Source organism: Sphaerodactylus townsendi, linkage group LG06 (assembly GCF_021028975.2).
Source record: "Sphaerodactylus townsendi isolate TG3544 linkage group LG06, MPM_Stown_v2.3, whole genome shotgun sequence".
Taxonomy (NCBI): domain Eukaryota; kingdom Metazoa; phylum Chordata; class Lepidosauria; order Squamata; family Sphaerodactylidae; genus Sphaerodactylus; species Sphaerodactylus townsendi.
Window position 1 is genome coordinate 48,888,436 of NC_059430.1, and position 22,529 is coordinate 48,910,964.

Below are 22,529 nucleotides of genomic sequence, written 5' to 3' on the forward strand. Positions count from 1 at the left end.
AATTGGAACCTCTTCCCCATTGCAGGAGTGTGTCCACACATGCACAGCGGTGACGCAACTTGAAGAGTCTTCTATCCATGGATCCATGAAGATTTAAGATACAGGACTCTGTCACAGGCTTGTGAGCCTCTCAATCCACAAAGAATGGGGAGGAGGGGAGGGCAGGCTAAGGATAAGTCTTTGGAAGCCTCAAGAGTATGAGACCTTGAACAGAAAAACTGCAAAAAAAATGCTACCAAAACCTACCTTCTTTCTGGACTTTTCTACATTTCCCTTGGGTCAGGGTGGTACCATGGTGGCATGTAATTCCTAAGAGGCATTACTTAATTTCCTTCTCATTCATTGTATACTTTGGCACCAAGGGGACTACCAAACATAATACCTGTAAAATCTTTCCAGTACCCCATGGATTGCTTTTCTCATTTGTCAGAGTTGGAGGCGTTTGTCAGGTGTGTGTTTGCCAGTCTTCATGCTTGGTCGGCAACTATCAGTAACTTCTGGGCCTTTCCCATGATGGGTTTCAGGCTGAGATTCCAGGAAAAATTCTCCCAAATAGCATGATTGTGAGTGCTGTGGGGCCTTTCCCCTTTATGTGTGAAACCCAGTCGTGTGCAATCTGTTTCTTGTGATAGCTCAGCAACAGCTTATCATAGCTTAGTTGACAAAGTTATATTCCAGTTGACATACCAGTTTCTGGGTTCCTTTAGCATACTTATGCTATTCTTCAGCTCTTTCTGATGGTTCCATGCTTCTAAAATCCTAATGCATTGGTTATTTAATGTCCCATTTTGTTGATTATACCAACTCACTTTGTGTAATGTGCTTTGAGTTCCTGTGAGAAAGGTGGGCTACAAATGTTAACAAATAAATAATAAATCCACAGATTTTCCCAAAGCCTTGGAGCAATCACACAAACTAAGAACAACAATCCAGCAATCCATGTTTTTCCTTATTATCATGTAGGGTCAAAAATAATTGAGGTAATCTGCTGGAAGGAGGTCTTCTATTACAAAAATCCATGTGGACTAGGTTCAGACAGTTGCTTTAGGTAATGCAACTCCCCCCTTACCCCTTAAAAAAACTTCCTTGAAATACTAAGGCCCCTTCCACACAGGCAGCAATGGGGTCATAAATCCCATTTCTGCTGCAGCTGAAGAAGCCAGCTAGGATCACTGGGATCCAAAGGCAGAATTGTTTGCACAGAAACTCTGAATTTCTATGTGAACCGTGCGGCTGAGATTTCCCCCACCTGAGAATCTACCCCCTCCCAAGAATTCCCCCCACCTACCTGCACGGCATGGCAGTTGCATATTAGAGTACCATCTATAATGGTGGCTGCCTGTGGAATCCACCATAATAGTGGAGGAAAAGAGGGGTGGGGATTGAACTCTCCTGCTTGCCATAGTTCGCACAGGCAAGCAGGAAGCGACTACAACCTGGGGTTAAGGAAAAAACTCTCTGAATAAGTTTTTTCCATTAAAACAGATTAGCAGCATTTGGGGGATGAGTTCTATAGGAACCCCCCCCCCAAATGCTTTTTAAAAAGGGACTCAATGCATTTTAATTGGCCCGTGAAAAATGGGGCTAAGAGGTGCTGTCACAATGTTTGCAGTTTCTTGCAGTTCCTCAGGGAACAGACAACAATCACTCAATAGTATATCACTGCAGTCTCAACAAAGGTCATAATTTCTGATAAGAAACAACAGAGTCGGGATCTGAAATCCATTTTGTTTGATGGAGGCTGTAACTGGGTCAGTCCATAGCCAGAAAATTGTCAGATTAACAGAATGCATTGTAACACTAAATCAAGACAATGGAGAGAAGCAGCCATATTGTATCCTGAAAGCTTTACATAGTTCTTCAGCATTTCCAGTATCACTTTTTGGCAGTTCAAGAGACATTTAATCATCAAAATACACAGTCTCAGAAATGTTCCCTCTGTCAAACATATGTGGACAAGATTCAGACAGGTTTTAGGAAAGATTATGAAAAGAGGAAAAGAAAGACGTATGGAAGAAGTGACCAACATGTTATTTTGGAATGAACTAAAGAGTTTGGCTGGATTACGACAGTGACTCTGTAAAGAAGGCTAAACAGCTGACAATCCAGAAGGAAAGCCAGAAGAAGTAGAATAGAAGGAGTTGTGAGACCAATTACTCATGAGGGAAGGAGAAACGCTCGATCAATTTTTCATAAAGATCTTCAGTGTCATGGACTTTGGTTCTTAATTGATCTCATGTCCAACAGCTTCAGTTGTCTGTAGCTTTGCTTTACTAACTATCATTTTATGATCCTAAAATATAAATTACTGAATTTCAGTGTGGGATTTTTTTTCCTGTTGGCTCAAACAACACATACTTTAAAAAAAAACAATGTTAGAGTTATGTTATCTAAGTATGATCCAAGTAAATCAAGTCTTACACATCAGTAACAAGTAGATATTTATGCAAGAAAAATATCTTCTTGACTTGAATGTCTGGTTTTAGGAACAAGATTGCATATAAAAGTGACACTGACCAGCATCCATGCTCTGAGAATCCACTAACTTCTTATAAATTGGAAAGAGTTATGGCCAGAGATCTGGTGTGTGGTAAAGTAGCACAAGCATGTGGTAACTCTGAGTTATGCAGATGTTTGAATGATGCTAATTCAGGGTAACTAGACACCATTTCTTGTGGAATGATGAATCTCTGAGAGAAAATGACAAGATTTCAAGTACTACTTGCAGAGTAGAATTAATGATTGCTTATTTCAGTTAAACACCATTTTCTCTGATGAGATGTGGAAATGATGCCAAAACATTTATCAAAATAGAAAAGAAGATAGGCAAGAAAACGTATAAGCACAGCAGCTCAATCTGAAACAAATCCATGAACAAATTCCCCATACTTTGCAACATCTATGTAAAGTGGCTGGGAGAAGTCAACTGGAGAGACAGACTGAGGGGCCACCAAGATGTGTTGAAATTTAGCTCAGTCTGGCCCTACTAGCATATCTCAGAGAGGCTGTGGAAACTGTAAACAGGTGCCTGGAGGCAGTTTTGAAATGGATGAAAACTAACAAGCTAAAACTCAATCCTGACAAAATGGAGAAGCTACAGTTGGGGGAAATTGAACTGATTCAGGAAATTGGTTATCTCCTATGAGGCTATCTAGAAAGTGTTGGATGCTGACTGGGTAGAAAAGCAGCATAAAATTGCTTTCAACAATAACAGAAAGACTCCTTCTGCACAGCAAATGTATAGCGGGTTGCAGTTGGGATAAAGTAACCCACTTTCCTGTTCTTGCATTCACGTGCATCCATGCAGGCAATGACTGGAGCCGACGGAAACAATGCGGGTTGCTGTTGCGCCTTTGCACGGAGGCGCATTTATATTTTTTTACTTTTCTCCTACCGATGCGTAGCTATGCAGGCATGTACAAATGAACCTTCATAGCTATGCTGTCTCATGCTACCACGATATGAGCATTTGCATCTGCGTGGCAATGCAGATCTAAGGTGGGAAATTTTAAAAATGAAAGCGTACCTGAATAAAGCCCCTTCTGCCCAGCCATTTCACTCGCAAGCGGCTGCAGCCCGGGATTGTTCAAATGAACTCGCGGATAGTGCAGTTCTCCCCAAAAACTGGTTTGGGGGAAATAACACAGGGTAGGCTCGCTTTAGGGGCAGGACCCATGCTCAGTCCCCCCCCCCCAAAAAACAGGTTTTTTACCATCCTTAACCTGCATTTATTGGCCCGTGCAGAAGGGGCCTCAGTACTCTGTGTTGTTTTCTTTTAACATCTCAGTTTCAACCTGCTGAAGCAACGTACTAATGGGAAATTCATGTGGTTATAAGAAATGGAATGAAATATTTCTTGTTCTATTTGGTGGTCTGGGTAGTCATTGTATTACAGAAGCATAACTCCGCAGAAGCAGATGGTGAGCAGAGTCAAAACTTGACCTTCCAAGTGCACTAAAGTTTGTCTGACATTTGTCAAAATATTTGTTTTTACCTTATCTTTAAACTGAGGTGTCTCACCTTTTCCAACTATTTTATGGTATGCTCCTAGGCTGAAGTCTGTATTATGAATATCATTTTAGGGTAAATATCATTAATATTTATCTTAAACATTGTTTAATTTCCTTTAAAAAATTCCATACTGAAATTTATTCCTATTAAATTTTCAAATGTACCAAGTTTCCAAATGAAGACTGAATTTTTATATATTTTTATTATCTATTAATGGCTTTATTGTTCAGTCTGTTAATCATGCACAAAACCTTGACTTTATCTTGGGCAGATTCTGCATGGGCCAAAAATAGCGGTGTGAAAACAGTTCGAAAACAGTGTAAAATGGTTTAAAACAGTGTAAAAGGATTTATACCATTTTCACACTAACTGCTGGTTTTGGCCTATGCAGAATCTGCCTTGGATCTCCCTTTTTTTCTTTGATCCCTATGTTCACACTACCAAGACCAAAAATGCAGCTTTTGCTCTCTATTTTAAGTCTACTCTTCTGTTATTTTATTTATTTACTATATTTATACTCCATCCATCTCCCTAATGGTGTTCTTAAAGAAATGGTGTTCTTAAAGCAAAATGCCTACCATTATGACAGGCAGCATGTGTGCGTACAATATAACTCTGGACCTCATTTCTTGGTCATACGTGCACTGAGTGCACATGGTGAGTTTATGGCCCACTCTGACTTATGGTAAGTCTATGGCCCACTCTGCACGGGCCAAAAACACTACCCCTGGAATGGTAAAAACACCATACCAGGGGGCGCTGTTTGCACGGCTGCTGCCTCTGCATTGAGGCAGCGCCATGCTTTTCCCCAGAAACCAACGGGGAAATGCTGTTTTCCTGCATCACTCAATGAATGAGGCTTTTGGGAAACAGCATTTCCCAGCTAGCACTGTGCAAACGGCACTGGGTTAGAGACACCACTTTTAGGTGCCTCCTGCTTCCCCCACATTTACCTTATCTCCTTGCAGAGCTGCAGAAACGAGGAGACAAAGGGCAGTGTGGACATGTCTCCTTGTCCTTGTGGAGCTCCGCAGGGAGGGAAGGTAAGTGTGGGGAAACAAAACGGAGGCACCTCTGTGGGCCGCAGCTGCTCTGAAGTCACTCGTACTTCAGCGTGCGAATGGCCATGGGGCCACACTGGCATCATATATGCCAGTGTGCAGCTGCTGCGGGGACCTCTGTGGAATAGGCCTATGAATTAATGGCCTCCAAAACATCCTTGAACACATTCTTATTGCTCAAATACACTTTTAATGGGTATTTTAAAATTCACTAGATTCATTTTGTTATTAATTGTGCAACCAGATTTTCAGATCCTGTTGAAATCAAAAGAACATAACCCTATTGGGATGTAAGATGTTTTGATTGGAAAGATTTATAGTGGAGAAACAAACTTGGGTGAAGCTAGCTGGTCTTATGTAACTCTAGAAAGTTTCAATTCCATTGCTTCATCTGAGCAATCTGAGAATTGTCATACAAGGATTTTCATAACTTAAACTGTTCTTATGTTTTTCTAGAAATTATACTAAAGCAGAGATTTGTTCTTCATTGTCAACCCCCTCCCACAGGATATAATTATAGTTTCAAAATGAAGAGGTTAGAATTTAGTTATGTAATTTCATTCAAAGTGTTGTTTTTTTACAGATCCAATAATCTGAACATTTTAGTTGGGGATATATATGAGAACACTGACATATGAAAAAGTCTAAATTTTAAAATTATGCTAGATGCCTGTTTTAATTATACTTGGATATTATATTCATTACACTCAGTGATAATTTAGCTTTTTACTGTAGACGGGAAAGGATAAATCACAAGAGGTACAATCTCGGTCTGATTATATACAATTTGCTCTCTTCAGAAATGTATCAAGAAACTGAATCCAAACATAGTCCTTCTTAAAGCACTCCTTATTGGCTGAAGTTAAGAGAAAACATTTGGAAAGTTTCCAAACCAGGTCCTTGAACATCATCTAGAATTACAATATAGAATCTGACCATAATTAGAACATACAGATATAGATCAGTCCATTTAAATCTTGATTTGACATCATGTACACTTATTCAAATGAGAGGAGAAGAGAAAGCTGAGGGACATTTAGCTGATATAAACAAAGGAATAGGGGGGAAATATAAGTTGCACATAAGTTTCAAATAATGCTTCCACAGTGCATGAACTGAAAGGAAGAAATGATTTTGTGGCTAATAAAACACATTGGTGATAATGTTACAAAAGTGGAAAACCTTAAATGGATTCTTAAATTTAATTCAATTACTGTATATACTCGTGTATAAGCCAACCCATGTATCAGCCGAGGCACCTAATTTTACCACCAAAAACTGGGAAAACTTATTGACTCATGTATAAGCCTAGGGTGGTAACTCCAAAGCAGGTGGGGGCAGGGAAGAGCCAGACTCCCGCTCTCCACCGGATCACTCCCACCCCCCGCCGCCTCCTGGATCCCCACAGCAGCCTTGGCTCCCCTTGGATCCCCTTGGCTGCTCTGGTGTTTCCTTGCTTGCAAGCAAGGAAATGCCAGACAGAGCACTCACCTGCTTTTGGAGTTTCCTTGCTTGCAAGCATGGAAACCCCAAAAGCAGACAACTGCTTTTTGCAGAGCAGGCGGGGGCAGGGAAGAGCCAGGGCCACCCAGGATGCCAGACGCAAGCCTGTGGGGGGGGGAGGGCAGCAGGCTTTTGTCCTCCACTGCCCGTCCTTCCCCTAAGTCACTCACCTTTTCCTTTCCCCGGTTGGCTCTGAAGGCTTGGCTCCAGGGAAGCTGCTGCTCGGGCAGGGTGTCTCTATCATTCTCTTTTAAGAGCCAAGTCTTCAGAGCCGGCAGGGGAAAGGAAAAGACGAGTGGGTGAGTGAGGGGAATGATGGGTGGCAGCGGCGGGTGGCGGTGGCGGCGGGTGTGTGTGTGGCTCGCGTATAAGCCAAGGAGGGCTTTTTCGGCACAAAAACTGTGCTGAAAAAGTCAGCTTATAAGCGAGTATATACGGTAATAAAGGGCTATTATTGATCAGATATATTCAATAAAAGTATCCTTTCATGCTATTTTATGTGATCATGTACCCTTTATAAAAATATGGATAACTCTTGACCTTGGGGAGGAGCTGTAACTTAGTGGCAGAGCATGTGCGTTTCAGGCAGAAGGTCACAAATACAACTGTCAGCATCAATTAAAAGGATTGAGTATTAGGTGATGTGAGATTCAGGAAATCCTGAAAAACTGCTGTCCATCAGACTAGTCCATCAGACTATGATAGGCCAATTGGTTTGACTGAGTACAAGATAGTTTCATGTGCTCTTTCAGACATTTTGATTTCTTTTATGAGAAACTGTTCATCTTTCTATCTTAATTACAGGTCTGGACCAAGTTCCAAAGGATCTTCCCTCAGATACTACTCTTCTGGATTTACAAAACAATAAAATCACTGAAATCAGAGATGGAGATTTCAAGAATCTGAAAGACCTTCATGTAAGTTCTATCTGTTCAGTGTTGGTTGTTATCTACATGTGTCATAGTTGATTAATGCTAGTGCTTGAACCACCACCACACCCGGGCACAGAATTAGCTTTGATAGCTTTTTAAAATGGAATCAGTATATACATCTGAAGAAGAATGTTAGAAACAAGACTGCTAGCATGTTGTTATAGAATTGTGCCCTCTAACTTTTGGATGAATTGTATTTGAATCACCTTTCAATTATTATTTACCTATTTTTGTATTTTTCCTTTATGTGTCTGATAGCAGTATGAGATGGATTGAAACAATAAGCAAAGCCATGGCCGGTTCTGGTGGGTTTTCTGGGCTGTGTGGCCGTGGTCTGGTGGATTTTGTTCCTAACGTTTCACCTGCATCTGTGGCTGGCATCTTCAGAGGTGCATCACAGAGAAAAGTCTGTCTCACACTGTGTCTAAGTGAGATGGGAAAGTTTAGTGAGGTATATTGTCCATGTCCCAGGGTGGGGAACCAATCATTAAGTGTTTGGGTGGAACTTGCTATGCAAAGGTGTGGTTGAGTGCATTGTATTGCGGGTGGGGTTATCAGTCCATTTTTTAAGTACTGGGAGCCAGGCTTTGCTAATTTTTAACATTTCTTCTTTCTTATTGAAGTTGTCCTGATGTTTGTGAATTTCAATGGCCTCCCTGTGCAGTCTGACAAACTAACCTTCTGAGTTGTCCAGAATTTCAGTGTTCTCAAATAAAATGTTATGTCCAGTTTTGTTTAGCACATGTTCTGCAACTGCAGATTTTTCAGGATGGTTAAGCCGACAGTGTCTTCGTGTTCCTTAATACCGGGTCTGAATGCTGCATCTCCTGTGGTTCCTAAGTGTAGACCTTTCCACAGGCTACAGGGGCCACTCACCCACTTACCTTTTCACTAAATCCGCAACGCCGGCTGGCGCATAATTCCTCAGCAATGAAAAAAAAAAAAAGCCTCCGCAGGGCTTCTTGACCACGGAGACATTTGTTCCTGGCACACGCTTGCAATTCTTTGAAATAACGCTGGGCAGCAAAGAGCCGGAGTTCCGCTGTAATGAGGGGGGAATGGAGCCGGCCCGATTGGTCATCGTAACATGTGCGCCAAGTGAGTTACTTGTGAAAGTGGCTGCCAGCCGAGGGCTGGCCTCCGTGATTGGCTGGGAAGAGGTTGTTTATGATAGGTTTGCACGAAATGCTGGAGTGCGGTAACGTTATCAAAGAGGCGCAATAGCCCCTTATTAAGATCGCCGCACATGCTGACGCCAGCAGTAAATCGTTGGCTGCGCTTTCTGTAGGAGACATACGCCATCAGCAGTGTTTGGAAGTGAAAGCAGAAGCCAGCTCGCGACGCGACGCTTCTCTTTGTACTTCCTCTCATTCCCGGCCGGGCCGACATTTTCCATTCGTTCGCACGGGCTTTGAACAAGTTGAGACGCGGAAGACGCGAATCTCGACTGGATGGGGTGTCAGCATCGTCGGTTCACGCTATCACTACGCCAGCATCTCTTTAGGACGGGGACACCCCCCCACTTAACAAGATGGCTTCTCCCTGTTCCCTTGATTGGCCGGAGCCGCGCTGGCCACAGCGAATCAGCCGCTACGCGAAACAGCCGAGGGTTCTACAACTCTTCGCTGCACCCGCTGGGTTTTTAAAAGTTGCTCTTTTAGCTGGAGAGCTAATTTGCCGCCAGCAGCCAGGAGGCGGGAGAGAGGTAAATCCCTGGCAGCCGCGCAGTGAGCGCCAGAGATGTGGGGAGCGTCCAGGACCCCCCGTGGCTTTTAAAGAGGTGACCCCGCGGCTTATGGTGAGTGGATAGTGACCCAGGGTGTGCAATATACTCCTGCAGAAGTGAGGGGGTCTCTCTTGTCCTTTGCTGAGCATAGCATTTGCTGTGTTTTCCTGGTGGGTTTGAAGATGGTCTGTCGGTAATGCTTTTTCATCAGTTTCCCTATTTGATCTGTGATTCCCTTGATGTATGGAAGAAATATTTTTCCAGTGGTGGGCTGTCAATTTACAAGACTTGAGCAAGGCTATTAGTAATAGGACCCATGAATACATGAAGGTCCTTGCACTGACTCAGATCCTTGTTTCATCAAAATTAGTATTATCTACTCAGTCTGGCAGCAGAGATCTTTTACATCATCTGTGGCCAGATCCTGTAACTAGAGATTCTGGGGATTAAGCCTGGTTCCATCTGCATGTTAAGCAGATACGCTATCCCTGAGCCCTTTCTCTTGAAGGATGCTCAAGGATGTTTTGGAGATAATTAATTCATAGGGTAACCATAAGTCAGAAACATAAACACACACTGTGATTGCAGTGAACATTGACATTTTTATTGTACACATTATTTGGCTATATTTCTCATTTTCAGTGGGCTCAAGATAGTTTATTTTCCTGCTTATGTGTTACCCCCTTCTATACTTCTGTTTTGTATGTTGTAAGGGCTTCCTTTTTTCCTTTTTTTAAACAGATTATGTCAACTACAATCTGGAACCCAACTAGATTCTTGCTTGTAATTTAATTCAAATATCAAGGAGCTTCCTGATACTGAGATTTTGTACTAGCTCAGGTAGTCCTAAGAGACATTACCACACAGTATTAACATGTCCAGTCTTTCATCTGTGCCACATGAACATTATATATATTCCACTATATCAATAAATTGTTTAGCGCAGAGACTGTGGGAAAATGAGATATACTCATGCACTTCCTGCTTCATAGAATACCCTTTTTAATACCTGTACTTTTCTCTACCTAGATTGGGATGATGGGGAATAAAGTAAGCAGGGATAAGTTTCTGCAGGATTTCAGAAGTGATGGACTTCCCTTGAAATCAGATGTAGATAAACAAAGCTATTTACTGATTAGTCAGCCCATAAACTGGGCGCATCAATACACTGGCAGATTCACGCACCCTAGGGTACTTACTCCAGCGGAGAGGCAATTCTGCTGGCATGCAGCTGCTGCAGCTCTGCCCATTGTGCTCAAATGCAGTGATGGATGGGCCACCACCAGTGTAGTGGGGGCGAGCCAGGGGTGTGGCCAGTAAACCTGACTTTAGTTGGCTCTCTCCTAGTTTTTGCTGGCATCATGCCGGAGGCCCATACTTCGCATTTAGGCCACACTTTTGGGTGGCATAAGTCTATTGAGGCCGATAGAGGTTTCTCAGCGTTTGGGAGGGTTTTTTACTTTTTGAGGCTCCCCGTGTCACTGGGAAGCCTCTTTTAGGGAAACGGCTGGGGGGGGGGCAGAGGCATAGCTGGGCCAAACTGCGCCAGTGCACAGAGTGTTTTTTCTGCCCCTGCCTCCCACAGAGCTCTGCTGCACACACGACATTAACAGCCATAGGCCCTCTTCATTATTGCCTGTTCTTTTTCACATAGGTACTTTTTGAGGTTGAAAAATGCGGCCTAGTTACAGTTCAAGGAGAAAGCTGCCTGACGAACTATACTTCCCAGGAGACCTTGTGAGCCCCAAGGTCTCCTGGGAACTGTAGTTCCTCAGGCAGTTTTTCCCCTGAACTGTAACTAGGCCACATTTTTCAGCCTCAAAAAGTACTACAAAAAGAAAAGGAACGTAGGTAAGTGTGGGAAGGGGTGTGTGTGTGCTGCGGGGGGGGCACCGTGGGGGTCACGGGGGAAAGGGGGAGGGGCCAGGGGGCAATTTTGCACTCCTCAAGCGTGCGCCCGGTGCACGACGCACCCCCCGCTCCCTTGGCCCTCCGCCACTGGGGGGGTAGCCATAGTGCCGCATTCAGTCTGGTTCTTGGATGGGGCTGACCATCTTAGAGAGTGCCATAGGGTTCTGAGTGTCCTAACTTGACTTCTACTGAGACCACTGAGCTGCTGCTTGGGCTGATAGCAATGGCAGAAGGCAGAGGAAAGAAAATTTCTTCTTTGGTATATCGTTTGAGTTAATGGACTTTAGACTTTAGGGGCATCACTAGAATTGTTTGTTAATACAGAATAAGCTTAGGCTTTGGCAGGACTGAACCCATAGTATATTTGTTGTAACTGGAGAACAATATGCTAGAAGAAACTAATACCAGTTCTGATATTATTAAAATGGCCCTACTTTTTATTACACAATATCAGGTCACTATTACCAGCATATTCAAGTGACAGAGCAACTAGCCTAACATACTGACAGTTATATACTGTATCATAGCATATGGTTATCTTGTATCTCACAGTGCAAATCTAAATAGTTACACCCTTCTAAATCCATTGACTTCAGTGGAATTAGAAGGATGTAACTTAGCTCAAATTGTACTACAAGCCATCAGGTAAATGTAGGTTGTGATAAAACATGAATCAGATGATAGGCATGTACCAAGACTGTCATTCCACTGAAAACACCTATGGTCCTAGATCATGTTGTCATGGACCATGACATGGATCAAAAAGAGCCAGAGCTTTTTGTCAGCCCTAAAGTATGATCAAAGCTGACTGTATGATCTAATGCAATGGTGGCGAACCTATGGCACTCCAGATGTTCATGTACTACAATTCCCATCAGCCCATGCCAGCATGGCCAATTGGCCATGATGACAGGGGCTGATGGGAATTGTAGTCCATGAACATCTGAAGTGCCATAGGTTCACCACCACGGTTCTAATGCATAACTGAAGCCCTCCCCATGTATTCAAGATTATGTAAATCAGATTGGCAAGGGGTAGGTATAGTATATTGCCCTTCCTGAAAGTGCCAATATTAAGCCCCAGACTCCCAGTTCAGTATGGCTCTTGCTAGCAGCCAGCTCAGTGCATGATTCCTTCCTGTAGTACATTTGTGGTTACAATAGTTAGCAGCAGATTTTTTGCTTTTCTGCAGCTTCCTCTTCATGTTACTCTATCATTGAGATAGAGAGTTGTAGGAGAACCTTTGGCACTAGAGGGACTACATTATCAGCCTTCTGCCAGCATGGCCAATTGGCCATGCTGGCAGGGGCTGATGGGAAATGTAGTCCATAACATCTGGAGTGCCAAAGGTTCGCCACCACGGCACTAGAGTCTTCTAAAATCATAACCTGGAGGCAACAACAAAATCAAAGGTCTATTCAGTCACCTCTATTCCCATTCCATCCACCTTATTCAGAATTCCTTTTCCATCTTGTGAGTCCAGCACCAGATGTAAACAATCAGAAATCAATGACTTTTGCAGGATGCCTGGCAAGAGAAATGCAATCACAGTAAATTATGGCAGATCTGTTCCCACTTCTGACCCCTGGGGCAGCTTCTTGGAAGTGATGAAACCATTTGGGGTGCTTTGTGGTTTCCGGGCTGTGTGGCCGTGTTCTAGCAGCATTCTCTCCTGATGTTTCACCTGCATCTGTGGCTGGCATCTTCAGAGGAAGATCCTCTGAAGATGCCAGCCACAGATGCAGGCGAAATATCAGGAGAGAATGCTGCTAGAATACGGCCATACAGCCCGGAAACCACACAGCACCCCAGTGATTCCAGCCATGAAAGCCTTCGACAATACAAAGGTTTATTTGCGTGACAGATAAGCATGTAATTTTTTTGGGTATGTTTTCAGGTAAAGGTCAAGCCGTCAATGTAGTGGGAGGGGGGTCTTTCCAACTCACAGCTAAAAAGCTGCTTTATCCCTAATCATTTTTTCAGGGTCCAGTTTGGAAGGTTGCTTACTTGCACAAACATTGCTGGTACAGTTGATCAGTTATATTGCATGTTTGGCTTATGATTCACAGTCCCCTTGTATTTTTAAATGCTTGATGCCAATGGTAATATTGAGTGCTATGGTTGAAGAATTTCTGCATGCCTTTCATGTTACACTTCTGACAAAGAATAATTCCCAGCAGGGTTGTATGTCCTGCTCTGTACAAAATCTGTTTCCACTTATTTATGGCAAAAGCTGCAAGAAGTTGGAGGGGCAGGAAAGTAGGTTCTTCCACAGTATCCTACTAGCTTGATAAAATTTACATTATTTAAAAACAGGAAACTGTTGCTGTGGTGTAATATAGATAATAAATTGTACTTATTCATTCAAATTATTGTCATACTTTCTTAACCAAAGCATGGTATTAGAAGTAGATTCTGTGCCTAAATCTTGCTGTTAAAGCAGCCACTGGTTCTGTGTGTCTGCTAGTCTCTGGCAGGTAAGTATGATAAGCATAGTCACATGTGGGAAAGTATTGCTTCTTCTTAAAATAAGATCTGGAAGACCAACATTTCTCACAGAAAATTCACAGCAAACATATTAATTATATATCTGCCTAGGAAATACAATTGGTCTATGTTCTCCAGATTTGAACACTTCAGTATTTATTAAACATGTGCACATTGATTTTATATTGTAACCCGCCCTGAGCCCCGTGGGGTTAGGGCAAGATATAAATCCAATAAAATGAATAATAAACATGATTCTTACTGCACTGGAGGCTGCTTGTGGATATATATTATGTGATTGTATTGTCAACAATATCATCAGGCTCAAGAACCTCCATAACCTCTGCACAGGTTGTGCTGTGGACCACACATGAATCATCCTGAGGGGGTACAGGCATCATGAAAGGTTCTATGGAAATAGAACTGACCACAGTTCGAGCCCTGACCTTTTTAGCATTGCTTTGCTGATTATGATATAGGCCCACATCTTTACTAAGGGACTGTTGCACAGGTCAGTGCAGTATTGGAGTGGCCCACAGATTATTGTGTTAGCCTTTAATCCAGAACAGCCCACCAAGGACATAACATTTTCAGTAAATGTCCTCTAAGCCCCAAGTTGTTTTTAAAGGATAGCAAAAGTAACAGCCCTCTACTATATTAATAAGTATATTTTTGTTATAATGCATATGATAAACAGATAGGCTTTGGTTCAATTACCCCCCTGGCCTTGCTGGCTATCAATTAATCCTTTGATGTTAGACTTAATTCCTATTTGCTGGGTTCTACTATAAGAACTTGGGGCAAGAATGTCAGGCTGTTATTTTCAGGGTGAGGCCAGCAGTATAAAACAACTCTCTTTCACTGGCTGACAGAGCCCCATACCAAGTGGTGAGAAATGGTTGCCAGTGTAGTGAAATGAAACTTTACCCTAGGTATCTGGGTAAAAATTACAACATTGCAAGGTACATGTTCAGTCTATACTCTTTGACTGCTTAAAGACTAAATTAAAATTAGCTTTATAATTAGACAAAAGGTTGTAGAACAATTTTTCTACAAAGGTTCCAGCCTACCAAGGTTTGGGACCTGTTTTCAATCTCACCTTCATTAAATTCCTGTTCAGTAACATTTACTATCATAGCTATAGCAACACATGATGTTAGGATAAAATCTATGCTTCTTGTGTAGTTCTTTCAATTTAACATGATACCTCCATAACATTAAAATGCATTATAATCCAAGTATGTATACAGATGAACCTGCCACAGGTACACTCGTTAAAGCAATTTGGTCTTGAATGCCACCCAAAGTTACCACTCAGAAGAATTTCCATTATGATTATCACTCCCCTCCAACTTCAACTCCCAAATCTACCTAATCCCAAGCAATACAAGACTTTTAGTCAACACTAGCATCTTGAATTATGCCTGGAAGCAGACTGGAAACAAGTGTTGATGAGCCAGTGTAAATGGCTAAGATTGATAACCAGTGTAGATGGAGTGATATGGTCCCTATTGTCCACTTAAGGCTGTCAGCCCCTCCCCCAGGGTGAATGGGGGCAGGGTTGCCAGTTACAGATTTGGAATTTTCTAGTTTGAGGCGACGTCTGGGGAGGAGATCTCAAGCAGTATAGTGCCATAACGTCTATCCTCCAAAGTATCCATTTTCTTTAGGGGAACTGATCTCTGTTATCTGGAGATGAGCTGTAATTAGTGATGTAGGTATATGGAGGGCAGGGCCCCACCCCCACCCACCCCTGGGGCATGGCATCGCCTCCCCAAGCCCCGAACTCTCTCAGCCTACATAGAGGCAGGCAATGGCAAACCCGTGAATATTTCCTGCCTTGAAAATCCTATGAGGTCAACATAAGTCAGCTGGAACTTGATGACATATACCCATACTAGCAGTAGCTGTAGTCTTTCCAGTTGCACTAATCCTTAGTGTAAGAAAAAAGAGGCATGTACCCTACTGCTTCTGGGTTGTGTAGTATAGTTTTCCAGCAACAATACACTCTAAAATGTATGCTCTAAAATTCAAAGTAATTAGGAAAATGGAAGTGTAGGGATTTGTTTGTGTGTGGTGCCGTGGAGATATAAAATATACGGAGATCAATATTAGTAACCATATTAGTAATTCTCAAAGACTGGAACTATAACTGATGGACCATTGGGTTGTTTCAGTGGCAGTTTGTGTAATTCTGACTGCGGACTGTGAAACATATGTCAGTGGTTTCTAAATCAACTGTAAATGTTTTTTGGGAGAGGCTTCTTGCTGATGCTGAACTATGTATGACCTTGTCCTCTCACAAATCTGGTCACTGCTGGCTAGCATGCAAAACTGAAACCATCCACATCTACCCTATACACAGAGGATTCATCTGTAAAACATACCTCTTGTCTAACTGATGATGAACAGGAAATCAAATACACTGGGGAGAAAATAAACAACACGTTTAGCTGCTCAAAATAATAGCCTCTTCTTTTTTTGCTTCTTCAAGCTTTCCCTCCAGAAATGGCTGCCACTGCAGCTGTTTATGCTTTTTTTTGTTTTATTAAATGATTTTTTTCCTGTTGCCAATTTAAAGATAGCTGGCAGAAGTTTAATTATAAAAGGATTTAGAATGGTTAGATATCAAAACATAGAGATATGAGCCATCTGGTTTTTTTTCATCCTTGCAAATAAGATGATGCATTCAGTGACCAAAAATGCTCTACAGCTGTGTTCTACTAGTTGAAATAATAAATAAAACTCTGAGTCATGAATAATTACAGTTTTCCAAGCATCTTGAAGCACTTTTCCAATGTAACTGCATTTAATCTCAATATGAGGATGCAGGTATACAGGAAGAAAGGATTACACTTCATATAATACAGTAAATTCACATAATATCCTCTGTGCTCCAGTGGCTAAGGAAATGGCCCAGGAGCCCTAAACAGTCATGAACTCACTTGGAGGCAATAGGCAAGTAATCATCTTTTCTGACTCAGTCCCCCTGACTTCAAATCACATTAATAAAATCTTTATAGTGTTTGTGTTAAAGCAGCACCAAGAACAGCATATGCTCCAGCAATGGGCAACAGGGCCAGAAAATTAATCTCCCTATGGTCTAAGAAGACAAGATTAGTCCTGCTGGATCAAACCCATTGTCCACCTAGTTTAGCAGTCTGTTTAACACGGTAAGCAAACCAGTTGCTTTGGAGAATCAACAAACTGGTTATGAGACCAGGGCCTTCTCCTGATGTTGCTTCCTAGCATTAATACTTAGAATCTTCTACCTCTAAAGAAGCTCCTGCCCCTTTTCTGTCTTAATTTTGGGAACTACTCAACTTTCTTTATAGATGAAAATAAGAGAAGAGGGACTGGGAATAGATTTTACTTGTGAAGGGAAAGGCAGAAATATGATTTGTGGGTTTAAGGTCTGGTACTGAGAAAGAATTGTTGGAGTGAGCCCTTGTACAATACATATTTGTGGAAATGGGCAAAAAGTAAAAGCTTGCGGGTGGCAGAGAGGGAAAGGATAGTGTTTTGTGGGAGAAGGAGCTGTCTGAAAGGACTGACAGGAAGTGAGGAAGGACAATATTTTGGTAGACAGTGGCTCAGGTCTGTATGGAAGACATGTCATGTGCCCTAAATACTCTAAGAAGAGATTGGTATTTGAGGCACCTGAAAAGATATTAATTATGAATGCAAAATATATCCCAGCTGCTGTATGACCACTCCTTACCCCCATCTCTGCTGAAGAAATTATACAGGACATTTTTCCTGCATGTGAATGTTCCGTATTGGGAGAATTGTGAATTGTCATGTATTAAGTGTGGCATGAGAATTCATACATTGTTGAGTACCCTTGTCCAATTCAAAAATGGCACTGGGTAGACACACAAAATTGAACTGTATGATGTTTAGACAGATAGCATATCAGCATTCTGTGTCCTGACAGGCCACGATATTGACATTCTAATATTGCACATATTATGGCTGAGATCATAATGCACCGGGTAGCCTCTACCTAGGAAGTCTGTGGTCCAGTTGCATGATGCCTGTCAGCAGGCCAGCTCCAGTTTCATAGGGGGAAACCTAGAAGGACTTGGGGTAAGCTGCAAATGGGTAACTGGCACAAGGTCATCCAGAGGGCTTTCACAGCAGACCGGTGATTGAAACCTGGGACTTCCAGATCCTAGCCTGAAATTCCAATTACTACATCACACTGGTTTTTATGTGGTGGCTGTTGTTTAACAGTAGCAAGAAATTGGGCATGCAATTCAGGTGGCAGAAATTTCCTCTGTGATTGCTGCCAGGCCTAGCTCTGATGAGTCCTCATTCAGAGGCTAACAAGGCAATACACATGAAGGGGGCAGTTTCACAGCAGCAACGGATAATGACATCATGGCACAGCTGGACTGCCTCCAAAGAAGATTGGGGAGAAGAAGTCACCAGCAGGTGTAGGTTGCATTCCCAGCCTGAAAGTCCTGTAGAAGTTGATTAAAGTTTGCTCCATCCCTGGGAACATCCCTAGAATGACCCCACCTGCACCAGAACAGGGTTCTGCAGCAGTTGAGTGCTGGCTGAGTGATAGTTTCTGTGTTCAGGGACCACGTAGCTCACGGCTAGCATATCTCCCCACACTCGCACACATCAGCGTATTTGGCCTGGCATAAGGGCACCCTTGCATCTCATCTACAATGCTTTTGCTCCCTCCCATCCCCAGCATGGACTGCATGCTAAGATAGCTATGGTCCTCCCTTCTGCCTTTAACTTTCAGAAATCAATGTGTAAAGGCTTATAATACTATTGTAGTTGCATCAGCCACTGAGGGCGCTCATGTCTTAAAGCTACAAGTGCTGTTTGTATTTGAGAGGTGTCAACCCTCCAGTATTTTTGAAAAGGATTTCAGAGTTTTCTGCAAACCCCGAGTTTTCATGTTTGCAGGAAGAACTGTCTTGTCCTGTCTATTCATGGCTCCAGCGTCTGAATTTAAATATCTACATGTTTGGCCATGTTGAGAATCAGATAGGTTGACAAGTGGGGGAGCAATTTTGGGAGTTTTAACTCCCTAATATTTGGGGGGGGGGGGAAGACACATCAGATTTTTTGAAAACATGGAATTTTCATCAATTTTTTTAGAGAGATCAGTCTTACCTGTTCTTGCTCCAATACCCAGACTTATGTATCCACAGATTTGTCTATGTTGAGCATTAGATACATTTATAGTCACATAGCTATAATGGGGACATCCAGGGACATATGCCCTGGGTGCCCCTGGTGAATAATGGGGGGGCAGAAAATCACCCCCAAACTTCTGACCCACCCACCACACTTCTGGCTGCTCCACATAGCCCAGGCTCCAGCCTCCAAGGCCTGCTGGGCAGGTCTGGGCCTGGGCTGCACCTCTGCAGGCTGGCTGCTTAAGGAGGAGGCAGTCAGGCACTGTGCCCCCCACCCCTGGCAGGCCTTGGAGGCTGGAGGCTGGGCTGTGTAGAGCAACCAACCAGCCAGCCAGGCCCTGCTCCTGTCCATCCCCCGGCTGAAGTTTGGACTATGCGTCAGCTATAGCCTGTGCTGCACAGTGCTGGCTCAGGGGTGTGGGGGATATGTAGCTACCACGGGGCGTGGGGGCACTATTTTGGTCCTCTACATTGATGATACTGAAGAATAAATATTTTGTTGAGTGCATGCATCTTCCATCTCATTTCTGAATGAATTAATGAAATATTTTACTTTATTGTTCTCATTTTACAGGCACTGATCCTTGTTAATAACAAAATCAGCAAAATCAGTCCTAATGCTTTTGCTCCACTGAAGAAACTAGAAAGACTTTATCTTTCTAAGAACAGCTTAAAGGAGCTTCCAGAAAACATGCCCAAAAGCTTGCAGGAGCTTCGAGCACACGAGAATGAAATCAACAAAATAAAGAAATCTGTCTTCAATGGACTGAACAATGTGATTGTTGTAGGTATGTATCACAGGTTGTAAATGAAATTTGTAAGAAATTTGTTAAAAAAAATAGTCAGTTGAATATGATAAAGTTCAGCAACCTACATGGACAGGTGATATAGCCAGTCTTATGGGATGATGCAGCAATAGATGGCTGCCTGCACAAAAAAGTGAGCAAGAGTAACTGGCAATATCTGTGTTGTGGTTTGTGCAGGGGTCAGTCAGGTACTAAACTACAAGGAAACAGTCAAGTACTTTCCCAAACATGTTTTTTGTGTGTGTCAGATGGTGACCCTTTCCCCCCACTATTACTACTACTTCTTCTTGCTGATAACAATCAACATAGTAAAGGAGGGTATAGGAATAAAAAATCAAGAAGAGAGTAAGTAAATTCTAAGTTCATGGGGGTGCTGTATGGCCGTGTGGCCATATGGCCGTGTTCTAGCAGCATTATCTCCTGACGTTTCGCCTGCATCTGTGGCTGGCATCTTCAGAGGATCTGATAGTAGGAAAGGAAAGCAAGTGGAGTATATATATCTGTGAGTAAAGGTCAATAGGTGACGGCATCTGAATAGAAGTAGTCTGGCCTTTGTTCCCTTTGATTGTTTATTGTCTATAGTCATCCTGTGTTTGTGTGGAGCTGATTAGTCACTGTCTTGACTCAGCTCCACACAAACACAGGGGACATAGAAACTGGCTTGCTATTTTGGTGGGGAAGAACAAAACATTTCAGTATGATGACACTTTAAGGGAAGGCGGCACTGAAACATTGTAAAAGTATTTTTATAAATATAGTCAAAATCTTTTTCAAAACCAAACCGGGCAGTGGGGGGATGAAAACTCCACAGAGGGAACATTTCATTAGTGGGCTAGAAACAATGTAAATGGCTTGGGCAGAAAATACCATATTCTATTGATAATATTTCCAGATATTACAAATTCTGTTTAACACATAGCTAAAAATATTTGTCAAATACAATGAAATTGATTAAAGGTGAAGACCATAGTTTAACCATAGTTTTTCTTTGTAGAGCTAGGCACCAACCCGCTGAAGAGCTCAGGTATAGAAAATGGAGCTTTTCAGGGGATGAAGAAACTCTCCTACATCCGTATTTCAGATACCAACATTACTTCTGTCCCTAAAGGTAAGAAAACTATTTGAAAGACTATGTGAAGCATAATAATCTTAAATAATCTTAAATTTCCTTATAATAAATTATCATTTTAATGTTATAATTCGAAAGCACAAATACTTGGTATTAATAGTAAATATATGTGCAGGGGAAGGGGGTCATATTTTTAGAGATCGGGGGGTTATCAAAGAAGGGAAATAGAAATAAATAAATATTTTTTTAATTTGAAGTTGAAAAAATAATACTATATTTGCTCACAGTTGACTTACTTTCTGTTGTTACAACTTAACCTTGTTTGTATACAGTGTGAATATACAGTTTATATAGATCAAATAGGATGAAGATGTAGAGGCACAAGCCAATGCAGAAATAACATTTTTTGTTAATCTGCAAAAAAAAAAAAAGTCCTAGTTAAAGCACTAGTTACATCAACCAATTAAGCCCAACGTTATTCAGTCACATTCTGGAACAATGAAGAAATAGAACTCAAGATGTGGCTATACATACAGGAGTGGACCTGATTCTAATACTTGGGCCACCAAGGGAACACCTAAAAAGTATTATCCAAAGTTTCATATAGTTTACACTGTAGTTAGGTTGTCTTTTTTTCCCATTTACAAAGCATTTCTCAATTATCCTTGCACTTTGTAAGTCTTCCCCCTGAAACAATCCCAACCATAGTTACAAACATTGGCCCAATAAACCCTGACTTATATATCCAGTAACAACTACAAGTAGAATGGATCTCAAGGAATAGGACCTTCCTTCTGCTCTCCCCCACATCCACTGATCATCACATTTCTGAATGTTGTCCTCTTAGTTTGTGGGATTCCTGGAATAGTGGGCACAATGAGAAAATCTTCAGTAGGAGGGGGAAACTGATGAAAATCAGGTCCTTTTCTCCTTTTAGAAGGCATCATGGCTGCACTGTGGTTGTACTATTCCTGGCTGCCGGGGAACTACTCCCCACCCTTAATTGCACTGTTAATTCTGTTAAGTTGTTTGTTGGATATTTCATGCTATTTGTTTGTATTGTCTTAGACTGCATAATCCACTTTGCAAGAAAGGTAGGATATACAAAAAAAGTAAATAAACAAAAATTAATTTCAGTGTTATAAATTCAGTGATCTTTTTTATTCTGACTGAAAAAGGTCACTGGGCCTATTTGAATCTTTTCATTCCAAGACTTATGAGTCTTGAAAAGCAATTAGAGGACATCATGGGTTAAATTTGTGCCAACACTGTACCATACTTTACAATAGAACCGGTCTGTTAAAGAGCATTGCTGATGTGTATAATTGAGGTAACCCAAATCAGCTGTAAAGTTCTACTAAGGCAAACCTATAGTCAGTAGAAAACATACTAAAATTAGTAGCAGTGTTCCTTTATCATATATGACAAAATGTTTTTGTTGTAATATTTTATTGCAGGTCTTCCCCCATCACTGACGGAACTTCATCTGGATGGCAACAAAATCAGCAAGATTGATACAGATAGCCTAAACGGACTTAACAATTTGGCTAAGTAATAATGGATTTATATGATTTCCCAATATTATGTAAAACAAGTTCCTGCTTCCTATTTTCTTTTCCACCCACCCACCAGCCAGCCTATTTTTATTCCCCCCGCCCCACATTCCTGGCTTCAGTTGCCCTTCCTTTCTTATCCTGGCCACAACTTTCTGAATTATTAAAGAGGTCTTTTAACCAGAATTATGGTTATGTGTATAAAATGGTTCACAGTCTTACTTGAATAAATGGTTATGGACTGTACTACGACCCCCTCCCTCCCCTCCCTTTCATGCCATCCCTCCCTCTTCTCCCCCTCCCTCTGC

At 42.0% G+C, this 22,529-nt stretch overlaps 1 protein-coding gene across 1 annotated transcript in view; it reads left to right on the forward strand.

Moving 5' to 3' along the window:
• Positions 1-22,529, forward strand: part of DCN (decorin) — a 42,522-nt gene that overhangs the window by 14,204 nt on the left and 5,789 nt on the right. The window contains exons 3-6 of the mRNA XM_048501949.1: positions 7,380-7,492; positions 19,368-19,581; positions 20,594-20,707; positions 22,126-22,219. Coding sequence (XP_048357906.1) covers positions 7,380-7,492; positions 19,368-19,581; positions 20,594-20,707; positions 22,126-22,219 — 535 coding nt within the window. The remainder of the gene's footprint in view (positions 1-7,379; positions 7,493-19,367; positions 19,582-20,593; positions 20,708-22,125; positions 22,220-22,529) is intronic.